Consider the following 12,142-nt stretch of genomic DNA (forward strand, 5'->3'; position numbering starts at 1 on the left):
AAACCCAGCCAGATGGGCGTGAAATAAATAAATAAATAAACAAATAATAGTTATTATATTTGACTTTCTATTCAGATCATAAAATGATAGTAGATTTAGTCTGTAATATTCATTTTGTTGGGAAGTATGCTTTATGTATTCAGGATAAGGATTATGTTGCCAGTATCTCAAATGGAGCTGTTTGAAACCAAGTAACTATTTAGAAATATAATTAAATTACTTTGCTCGCAATAATAAAATTCTCTATCGCAGAATGTGCCCATTACTATTGGACTTAATGAACACTGTGTATGAATCAGCATTTGTGGTTTATTTCTTCCAAACAACCCATGAGTGGCAAGCTAGTAACAAACTTTGTTTCTCTCTGCTCTAAGCAGGGTGGAGTGAAACAGGAGTGATTGAACAGTATGCACTAGCATGCTGCTCATTCACAGGAAGACATAAATCATGTGAACTATTCATTGAGTTGCTACCTTGTTAAGACCAAGATGTTGCTGGTAGTGAAACCAAGGAGAGGGAAGAGAAGTCTTGGTAGTGGGGATGTGGGAAGAGGGGGAAGTCTATCATTCTGCCCGGACGCTGAGGTCCAGCGCCGAGGGCCTTCTGGCGGTTCCCTCATTGCGAGAAGCAAAGCTACAGGGAACCAGGCAGAGGGCCTTCTCGGTAGTGGCGCCCGCCCTGTGGAACGCCCTTCCAGCAGATGTCAAAGCGATAAACAACTACCTGACATTCAGAAGACATCTTAAGGCAGCCCTGTTCAGGGAAGTTTTTAACGTGTGATATTTTACTGTATTTGTGGTTTTTATGGAAGCCGCCCAGAATGGCTGGGGAGGCCCAGCCAGATGGGCGGGGTATAAATAATAAATTATTATTATTATTATTATTATTATTATTATTATTATTATTATTATTATTATTATTATTATTTTCATCACAAGTATTCTGTATGATTGGTATAAACACTGCTTTGCATCAGGCCTTCTCCAAACCATGAACTGTATCAGCCTTTCCCCATCCTCTTTGTCTCCTCCTTCTTCAAATCTCTAGCACCCAAACTCTGCTTTTTGTTGGGAATTTCCACCTTTGACCATAGGTGTATAGCTGTAGCATTTCTTCTATTAAACACTGAATTACATCTCTTCCTGGTCAGCGTCACTTTCTCAACCAATGTCCCACCTCTTTATTTTGCAATCCGTGTAAGTTTATCTTTGGTTTTAAACATTTGGGTAACAGTGGTTAATTTTTTACTTTTGCATTAAGTGCATACATATAAAGTAAATATAGCACATTTACAGAATCTTCCTGTGAAAGCAGGCACAAAAATAATAGTTTTTGGCAGAAAATCATCATTAACATTGGAAACAGTCCATAAAAAGGTGCTGGCAGCTTTAGTCAAAATACAACTGCCATGCTTGTAGAAGTTTGGTTAGCAGATTTTTCCTTACTTCATTCCCTGTGGACATTACTGCAACCACTGGAAACTTGTTAACTTCAACTTCTGTTACTCCAACAGTTGCTAGGAGACCTATCTCTGATGGACCCATATGGGTTCCCTTGGCCAGCACACATTCACCTCTTTTAATGTCATGTCCTATAGGTCTAGAAATGCATCAGAAAAGGGAAAAAAATGGATTCAAGTTATCTGACCAAACACCAAGCAGGGCTGATAAAACTTATAAAATTTCAGAAGCTATTTATGCTAGAAACATATTAAACTGCTATTTTAGTTTTCAAAAGCAGTATGCAGTTGTGAAAACACGTAATTCACTGACCTGATATCTTGGCCTGGTCGAGCCTGCACCAGAATGCGCACCTCAAGTTCTTCGGTGCCCTGCAATAAAAGAAACAAGCTTTCTTCATATGTGTTAAACAAAGTTAAATAAGGTACTATCTCTTATCAGCCTTCATTGGGTATGAATGAAACTCAAGGTATGTTATAGAACGTTCTGTTCATATCAGATTTAAGCTCATATAATTCAAATATACAGGCAATGTCAGAGTTACGTGAGTCCAATTTATGCACGACTGCGACTGCACGCATCACAGCAACCCCTAAGTGGTCAGAAAAGGGTGTGGAACAGGAGTGGGGCAGGGGTGTAACAGGCTTATGCCCGCTCCACCGTCACACGCAGTGACCCAGAATGCAACTCGCATGTAAACTGGGGGGTTGCCTGTATTGCTTTTAAAACGTGTTCTAAAGAATGTTAAAACCCTACTGTAGTTTTGAGTCTATTGTGCTGGAAAAAGTGATTAATTTCCCATTGTGTCTTCCTTATTTGATTCAGAATATTAAGAAGAGCTGGGATGTATTGAAACGGCGTTTCTGTGTGCTCTGGCTTCCATCACAGTGTCCTATTGCACCAGAAGCAGTTTCGTCATGCTGGCCACATGACCCAGAAAGCTGTCTGGACAAACACCGGCTCCCTTGGCCTGAAGCGAGATGAGTGCCGCAACCCCATAGTTGCCTTTGACTGGATTTAACTGTCCAGGGGTCCTTTACCTTTACTTATTGAAACTAATATTGAAACTAATAACAGTTTACATGCCAGCTCAGTAATCATGAAACATAAAGGAAAAAGCTTAATTGGTACACACCAAAAGGGTAGTTTTGCATTGACATCACAGGGTCATCAGGTGGAGCTCTTGCTCCACCTGCTGGACAACAGTAGGAGAAAACTCTTGGGAAGTAGGCAGCTCCCATTTCAGTTTTGTGGATTATCCAAGCCTGAACAGCCATCAAGGTCACACACATGCATTAAAGGAAACAACCTAGCTGCCTACTTCCCTAACTCTAATTTACTAGAATTTAAGAAGAGCTGCTGCCAACTGGGCTGTAAAAACAACAAAACATCATGTTGCAGTCCATACTAAGGTGTAGACCAGGGGTGTCAAACTCAAATTCATCGGGGGCCGCATCAGCAGTTTGGTCACCCTCAAAGGGCCGGTTGTAACAAGTGGAGGTTTCCTGAATGCATGTAAAGTGGAGGTTTCCTGTGTAGAACGGCTGGCGCTGCTAGAGGGCAGACGTTCTCTGGCTTGTAGGCTGCCGTGCATGCGCTGAAGAGGCGGCTTTCTTGTGTCCAAAAAAAAAAAAAAAAAGCGAGAATAAAAGGTGAAGGCTGGCGGCCGGCGGCGGCTACACGGGCCACATGACGAGGTGCATCGGGCCGGATTCGGCCCGTGGGCCTTGTGTTTGACACCAGTGGTGTAGACCCTATGTAGTCAATGTAAAACTATCCTTCAGGTACCCATTGTACATTTCCCCATTGACATCATAGTTTCATTTTGTTGGGATATACAAAAGCTTTCCCAATTATGGTAGGTCCTAACTGCAACAATATGCACCATTACTGTGGGAGGGCCTGCTGCTTCTGCTTCGGTGAAAACATCCATTTTATAGTGCCTTATAAATGTGCTGGGAGCTCAGGTATCCATCCCGCATACCCCTGCAAGGGTAAAGAAGGCCACTGAGGCAGCTCCTTCCCCAGTAGAGTGAATTGCCATTGCTATGCAGGCGCGTATCCATCTGGACAATGCAGATGGCATTGTTTTCTTGCTCAGAATAGGGGTGGGAAGAAAGGAGCAAAATGTGTCTCCGTTTGTCTGAAGTCCTTAGTTCTGAAACTGAAATGGGAGCTGCCTAGTTTTTCTTCTGTCTTCATCTGCCAGATGGAACTAGAGCTCAGCCTGATGACCCAATGTTAGTGGGGAAATGGATGTGTGGGGAAGGATATACCTCTCCTTCTCGTAGTGATAAGCTGACAGACAGGTTGAGAACCAATTATCTTTTAAAAATAAAAATAATAAAAATACTCTTACTACATGTGGTCAATTCTGTGAACCGCCCTGAGACCCCCAGGTATAGGGTGGTATATAAATTCCAACAACAACAACAACAACAATAAAAATAATAATTTTTAAGGATTCTGGAGGGATCTCTTAAGCATGCAATTGCTAAAGCTTTAAATAGCACTTTTGAGACCTATGTAGTATAGGATAAATGAAATATCTCAGTCCCCCATCTTCCAGTAGTCCCTCATCCTGCTCTCATGAGTCCTAGTCATTACCTGCCTCAATCCAATCAAGGCAAAATTAATGATAAAAATTCAATGCAAACAAAAGCAAGAACAGAGATTGCAAAATTGCACAAACTGTTATTTGTTTCAAATGTGTATTTCTATGTATAGCCAAACTTATTTGATTACGGACTGCTGAGTGATTCTCTGGAGCCATGCTGCTGTACGTAGCAGGAACAAGAATTTTAACGTTCTCACTCACATCATCTGATTCCCTGATGAGTTCTGTGTCTTCCACCTGCACCACAGCGTCAGCACCACAGGGTATTGGAGCACCAGTTGTAACTCTCATTACCTGACCAGGCATTACAGTTTGAGTTGGCTGAAAAATATCAGGGAATGTAATTTAAATTTTTTTAAAGGAACAAGAGGTCCCAGGAGGCACTATATTATGCAGAAATAACTTGGAATGAAAAAAGTCTTTCTATTAGTAACATCTTTTTTTTACCAAATTTTGATTAGCTCTGTTCACATAAAGACCATTAAAACAAATTGCATATATAAAAACAATTTAAAAATTATATTTATATAAAACAGTTTAAAGCAACAACAGTGCATACATAAAATCAACAGAGATTTGTTTTTGACATGCTATGGAATGGACCTGCTAATCAGATGGTATCTGTGGGATACCTTCTCCTTTATAACACAGTGAGTTTGTAGGGTGTATGGCACTCTTTTAGGTATCCTGGACCCAAGCTTTATAGAGCTGTGTATACCAGTACTAGCCCCTTCAGCCTAGCTTGGTAACTAACTGGCAGCTAGCGGCTGACATGCTCTACAAACTAGGCTGTCTATAGAATCATCACAAATTATTTATACTTCCTTTTTAAAAGCAGTGAAATGTGTACTGTACATCATATCATATTAGGGGAAAACACTTTTCAACAAAGGAAAATTAACATATAGTGCACTCACTTGTTCACCAGCTTGGGATTCCCCAATGATGAAACGATCCCCAGGTCCATCAGCAGCTGTTAATAATACAGCAACAAGATAATTACAATTGTTGCTTAAACAGACATTAATAGGATTATTACTATTGTTCTTTACTTCATAACTATTCCTCCAACTCCAAATCCAATTGGCAATTATGATTTCTATAGATTTTTTTTTAAAAGTGAAGAGTTTATCAAGTTGTTCCACATCTCTCTCCCTGTTTTTATTACTGATGCACACCAAGCAGGACTCCTTTTCCATTATAAGATTCTGGATTATCCAAGATTTACTGGTGTTGAACAACAGCACTAGCAGTTGAGAGGGCTGACTGTGTATCCCACATTATGTTGGCTGGAAAAAGGTCAGAAGAGGGGACAGCTCTCAGATATCTCTTCCTTCTCCTTCATGTTCCTTCACCCTGGGTGCTAATTAAAAAAGCCCCCAAAGAACAATATTGAGTAGAACACAGCTCAATGCTTCAAATAAAGTTACTTTTAAAGGTATGTACGAAAAACATGTAAAGACTATTTGTGTTTGTTCTGTAACTAACCTGAATCAATTTCATAAAGGGAAGGACTAACGTGCCCCCTTGCCCTTTGGGCACCACTGAACATGCAAAGCAATCTAGTGTAAAGCTGAACTCTCAAAAACATTATTTCATGGTCAAAACCACGAGTATTTACCTCTGACAGCATAGCCATCTTTTACTGAAGCTGGGAAGGGTGGTAGGTTGTCTTTTGCATAAACATCTTGGGCAAGGACTCTGCCCATTCCATCTAATATGAGAGAGGCAAAATCTTTGTTAGCAAACATTGACTGCAAAACAGTTCCAATGACAAACTAAGTTCATATGTGCACAATACTGCTAATACTGCTACTGTGTGGTCCTCCAGATATTGTTGGACCCAGCTCCAGCCAGCATGGCCGATGGAGTTGTGGTCCAGTAACATCTGGAGGGCCACAGTTTCCTGGCATAAAAGCAGCTTTCAATTTATGTCAATGATAATTAGTGAGAAATTCAGTCTGGAACAGAGGTAAAAGATTAGATTCAGCCAGCCATCAATTTACATTACAATTAATATGTAGATAGTGAGAGCAAGGACGTCAACCTCTTATTAATAATAATAATAATAATAATAATAATAATAATAATAATAATAATAATAATAATAATTTATTATTTATACCCCGCCCATCTGGCTGGGTTTCCCCAGCCACTCTGGGCGGCTTCCAACTGAATATTAAAAACAGTACAGCATCAAACATTAAAAACCTCCCTAAAGAGGGCTGCCTTCAGATGACTTTTAAAAGTAAAATAGTTGTTTATTGCTTTGACATCTGCTGGGAGGGCGTTCCACAGGGCAGGAGCCACTACCGAGAAGGCCCTCTGCCTGGTTCCCTGTAACCTTACTTCTCGCAATGAGGGAACCGCCAGAAGGCCCTCGGCGCTGGATCTCAGTGTCCGGGCTGAACGATGGGGGTGGAGACACTCCTTCAGGTATACTGGACCGAGGCCATTTAGGGCTTTAAAGGTCAGCACCAACACTTTGAATTGTGCTCGGAAACGTACTGGGAGCCAATGCAGATCTCTCAGAACTGGTGTTATGTGGTCCCGGCGGCCACTCCCAGTCACCAGTCTAGCGGCCGCATTCTGGATTAATTGCAGTTTCCGGGTCACCTTCAAAGGTAGCCCCACGTAGAGTGCGTTGCAGTAGTCCAAGCGGGAGATAACTAGAGCATGCACCACTCTGGCAAGACAGTCTGCGGGCAGGTAGGGTCTTAGCCTGCGTACCAGGTGGAGCTGGTAGACAGCTGCCCTGGACACAGAATTAACCTGTGCCTCCATCCTTATCCATCCTTTGTACTTATCCATCCTTTGTTCAAGGAGTGCAAGAGGGCGAACAAACCTCCCCAACTGTATTCTATCCTCAGAAAGCTATGATTTTTTTTTGGGGGGGGGAACTTATTCAGAAAAGAGAATACTGTATAACACATGCTATTCTTAGCTGTGAGCATAACAGCAGCATTCATGATGAGCATTTCCTCCCCTAGTTTATATCCTAACTGCTGCTATCTTCTCAATCACCTTGCCCAAAAATGGTTTATTGGTGCCTGGGAGGTAGTTAGCACAGACTTTTTTTGTGACTGGCTGCACCACTATGTCCTTCAAGGCAGTGGGTACACATCATCATATAATAAAGTGGTCACCACACCCCTCGATTCACCCAGTCAACCCTCCACAGCTGACACAAAGCAGCCAGGATTGATGTGGGTCAAGACAGCATGTAGTAGGCTGCAGAGCTACAAGTGTCTTGTCCACATCTTCAGCATCAATAGCTGAAAATAACAGAAGAAAATTGTATACAATGGTATATCAAGACACCTCAACAGAAGTGTGTCATTCAAGTCCACATGAAGACAGGTGATTTCTTCCCTTCAAAATTCCCTGCAAATTTGACACAGTAGGTCTCTGAAGGCTGAAAGACTGGGTTAACCATGGCAGATGAAAGCAACCTTGTATCACTTGGAAAAGTTCTGTTAGATGGGTACTTGAGGTGGCAAAATAGGCCTTTTTGCTATAGTTTCAGGCCTTAGCAACAATTGTGGTTCATCTCTGCTATTTAAGTCACTAATTTGCTTCTGATTTGGGCTGTCCACACACAGCAGTATATGTACATAGTTGCAATGAAATATGTACATTTTCATTAGCCAATATTTCAGATATTTTCATACTTTTGTCATCATGATATTAATCTCTACTTGAGCTTCAAGAGACTAAACAGTGAAGCAGGGTTCCCTTGACCAAATTGCAACAATTCTAAGCTGTAGGCAAACCATTCTCTCAAATTCAGTCCCCTCATATGCAATATGGGGATAGTAACACATCCACTCCAACTAAATAATTGTTGTAAAGATTACCAAGATGGGGGTCTGCTTTGCATGTAATGCAACTAAGCCATGATTTATTAGACCACGGTTTACTAGATTGTCTAAACCCTGTCCTGTAGCTTAAACATTATTTATTAACCATGAACAAATCACACACAAAAGCCATGATTTGTTTCGTTGGTTTATCAACCTTGGGTTATGTTACCAATGGATTAGTGTGATGTGAGAACTTGGCTCTTGTATATAAAATGTGCCGAACCCTAAAGAGCTATGCACTACACAAAAAGCAAGTAAATAAAAATTCAACAATGCTCCCCTTCTTTACTTTCTGGATGTTTGAGGTTATATGAAATACCTCGATAATTTATTATTTCTGTTCCAAGCACTGGGGTCATCTCCAGCACTGTGATGAAGGCTTTGTCCATAGATGTTAATGGAAATGGAGACATACGGTGTCTTCTTGCCACCTTTGTAATGTCTACAGCACTATGACCTGCAGAAGATGAATATGTATGTTAGGGGGAAAAGAAACATGGTATTTTCTCAGGAAGATAACACTGTGATATAAACATTTCACTGCCCCTTAACAGTTGCTTGCCAACAATACAGTCGTACCTTGGATCCCGAATGCCTTGGTACTCGGACGTTTTGGCTCCTGAATGCCGCAAACCCGGAAGTGAGTGTTCTGGTTTGCGAACGTTCTTTGGAACCCGAACGTCCAATGTGGCTTCCGTGGCTTCTGATTGGCTGCTGGAGCTTACTGCAGTCAATTGGAAGCCGCGCTTTGGATTCCAAACATTTTGGAAGTCTAACAGACTTCCGAAACAGATTCCGTTCGACTTCCAAGGTACAACTGTACAGCACACATTACTCTCACATAGGGCCTAAATGTGCACTCTGGGCTCCATCTTTCCCAACAATTGCCAGGTTGTACATGGTTGTATGAAAAGAAAGCCCAACATACAATCTCCTGTTCATGAGTAGGGGCTCCGCAAGATTGGGAAACTTAATTGTGATTGTGTCCCAATCACTATGAGTCCCTAACCTGTGAGCAGGAGTTCATGTGTTGAGCTTCCATTTTACAAAACTCTGTACCACATGGGCTGCTGGGGGTGGGGAAATCAATGTGAGGGTAGGGCTAAAAGCGTGGCCCTGCTCCTCACTCTACACTTATGTCCTAAGCATGAGTAACATTTGAATAGGAATAAATTCTTGACTACATCCAGTTGGGAAATGAAAACGTCATTTAAAGGTGCACATCAGTTTAGATCTGTTGATTTATAAAGTACCACACTAAAAAACAACAACCCAGACACAACTGGGAATACAGCATGTAATCAGCAGAACTGGTAATGTTAAACAGTGTTAAAGTGACTATTCTATTGAAGAATCCATTAGACGTTTTATTGACCACCAAAGTGTGTTTAAGAGGCAAATGAGTTAGAACACCTACATTGCTTATCTCCTAAAAGTTCTCTTAATATTTTACAGAACTGAGACTGATATCTCCAAGAACTCTCCCATGCTCACATACAATGAAATGCCATATTCTGAAGTGCTAAGATGCAGGTGACATTAAATAAGCATTTCCATCTCAAAGACAAATTACACTAAGTCACTTTATTATCTAGAAAATCAGAAGCTTTTGGAAGCAAAATTGTTGTTAATTTGGGAGAGTCATTTTGAATCAATACTATGTCATGTTTCTCTAAACATGCAATTAACACTATCTTGTCATTATTTCATTTTTATGATAGTGCTTGTTATGATTGGCTTTTTATTCAGCTCTTCCTATGACTTAAGCAATATTTCTGTGGCAAATCATGTCAATTGTTGGAGACTTAATTAAGGTTAGAGGAAAAAGGCTCTAATTTTCTAAGGTTTTCTGTTACTCAAGCTGGCATTTTGCTTCAGGTTCAGGTTTATTGATTGTGTTAATAACACAAGGACAAAACAGCCTTTATGTGATATTAAGTTTAGCATACTTCAGATTAATGGCAAACACCCTTCAATGGATGCTGATTTGTGGACATTACTTTCACTAAATGCAACAAAAGGATCAATCACGATATTAAAATTATTTCTCATGAAATTCAAAACTACTATCATGGTTGCAAAATATTTACTTGAAGAATAAAAGAAGAGCCCTGAAAGCTTATGAGCATCTAGCTGCAGCAAGTGCCAAGGAAGGCAGGGTCTCTGTGATATATTCCCTACTGATACAATCCCAGTTCTCTTCACTTACTACTTTTAAATTAATATGGGAGATGATTCTGAATGATTCTCAGTGGATTAAGATCTGGTCCACCCGTTCTTTTAGGTCGGTGTCTGCTAACATTAGAGATAATTTTTTAAAGGTGGTCCACTGTTGGTTTTTAACCCTGGTTCAACTAGCTCATATTGCAAGATCTGGTTCCCTCCTATGCTGGTGGGATTGTAAGGTATGAGGAACATATTGGCATATGTGGTGGGGATGTAACTATGTACACAAGTTCTGGAAGCCAGTTGTAATGGAGATTGGTATTACTGCCGCCAAACAAGTCATCTTAGACACTAAGCTATGCCTCTTATCAAATTTTGATAGTTCCAATGCTGACCTTGATTCTCAACAATTAATTTTGCATCTGTTGGTTGCCACTCATCTAGTGATCTCTCAAGGGTGGAAGGATAAATCTTGTCATTCTACGGATCCATGGTTTAAAAAAGTCACGATAAACTGACTCATAAAATACATGGCACCAACTTTGCTTCTGCTTGACCAAACAATCTTGTGGTTGGCACATTCCCAGTAAATAGGAGTTTAATTGGCAACATTCATGAATATTTGTATGTTTGTTACAAATATGAACTTTGTATTTCACCATGGAATATATTTTAAGTCACTCATTCTTTTTTTAAGCTTTCTATAATTATTATTTTATTATCTTGCAATTTTATTCTGTTTTTAATTAAAAGAAGAAAAATAAAATAAAATGTTATAAGAAGACCAAAGCCTGCATTTATTTGGTTTTCCTTCTGTGCATAGTTGAAAACACTCATGGAAATTAAGTCTCCAAATAAAATCTGATTTCTGTAATTTGCCACCTTTCAAGGAGTGATTCATTATTAATCAACCTCAAGAGACTGAAAAGTCGGAAAGGAAAAAATCAGGAAGATCAACAGGAAGAGACAGCTTCAGATTTTATTTTAAAACACTGTATAATTTTTTATACTGTATAGTTGTTGTCAAGGGGAACATCGGTTACAAGGATGAGTTTCTTCAGCCTCGTGGGATTCCATGCTGCATATACTAACAGATTTAAGTTAACTTCTAAAGTAACTCATTATATTCTTCAAAGCAGTATGTATGCTGAAGAGGAATGGGGAAACCCCAGAACAGGTTTAGGGGTGGAAGGAAGGAGAGGGTGGAAAGTGCTGTTGTCCAAGTGGAAGTCATTCTGGGTGCAGATACAGCTACTTAGTACTACATTGAATACAACCCTTTGCCCACTCCTCCAAAGGAATTACTCTGCTCAATAAATGGATTGAAAGCAATGCCTAATTGTTGTTTATATAGCGCCCCCCTCTCCTTTCTTGGGATTAACTGAAAAAGTGCAATAAAATATTTTTCAAAATACCCTCCCAAAACTTTTTTAGATGTACACACATGTACACACATGAGTGAGCATGCGCACACTGTTTTGCATTTATCTGCAAAGATCCCTTCATAGTGATATTTCTGGATACACATTTGCCCATGTTACTGTATGGTCAAGCAAGGAGCATACTTCCATCACTGTCTGTGCTTAGCTGGAACACAGTTCTGACCAGGCAGAGAAATGGAAAGAAGGGCTGCAGCCTTAAGACTGCTCTGCCCATGGTCTTTCCTCACATTCTCAATTTCTAGGTTGGTGAAAGATAATAGCTCAATCTCGATGTAATAATAAATTATGGTTTATTATTAAATGAAGAAGTCTTGGGCCTGTCAACTCCCTCCCCCACTCTTCAACTAGGCTATTAGGAGATTGGAAACTTTCACTTTGATTTGTAATTAACCACATAGTTTAGCATTATGTCTGAATAAATAGTGGCTGGTCTTAAAAACCGTTTTTGAAACAAGCCAACTTCCAATTATGGTTTATGAACCTGACTTGTTTCAATAAAGCATAGTTAAGATTAACCACAGTCCAGGTTCAGGCATAACAGTAACTTGTGCTTAACTGAAAACAGATGTGAAAGCTTCTCATCTCCTTATGGCC

The 12,142-nt window shown here is 40.1% G+C and overlaps 1 protein-coding gene and 1 long non-coding RNA gene across 32 annotated transcripts in view; one reads left to right on the forward strand and one right to left on the reverse strand.

Annotated features, from left to right (window-relative positions):
• Positions 1-3,821, forward strand: part of LOC114595582 (uncharacterized) — a 73,145-nt gene extending 69,324 nt beyond the window's left edge. For both annotated transcript variants that reach the window (XR_013392813.1, XR_003706296.2), the window contains exon 3: positions 2,286-3,821. This is a non-coding gene — a long non-coding RNA (uncharacterized LOC114595582). The remainder of the gene's footprint in view (positions 1-2,285) is intronic.
• GPHN (gephyrin) overlaps positions 1-12,142 on the reverse strand; it is a 233,067-nt gene that overhangs the window by 33,631 nt on the left and 187,294 nt on the right. For all 30 annotated transcript variants that reach the window (XM_077928093.1, XM_028725755.2, XM_077928122.1 and 27 more), the window contains 6 exons: positions 8,260-8,397; positions 5,699-5,791; positions 4,995-5,050; positions 4,279-4,398; positions 1,773-1,831; positions 1,446-1,599 (listed from right to left, as the gene is read on the reverse strand). In XM_077928093.1, coding sequence (XP_077784219.1) covers positions 1,446-1,599; positions 1,773-1,831; positions 4,279-4,398; positions 4,995-5,050; positions 5,699-5,791; positions 8,260-8,397 — 620 coding nt within the window. The remainder of the gene's footprint in view (positions 1-1,445; positions 1,600-1,772; positions 1,832-4,278; positions 4,399-4,994; positions 5,051-5,698; positions 5,792-8,259; positions 8,398-12,142) is intronic.

Source organism: Podarcis muralis, chromosome 1 (assembly GCF_964188315.1).
Source record: "Podarcis muralis chromosome 1, rPodMur119.hap1.1, whole genome shotgun sequence".
Lineage (NCBI taxonomy): Eukaryota > Metazoa > Chordata > Lepidosauria > Squamata > Lacertidae > Podarcis > Podarcis muralis.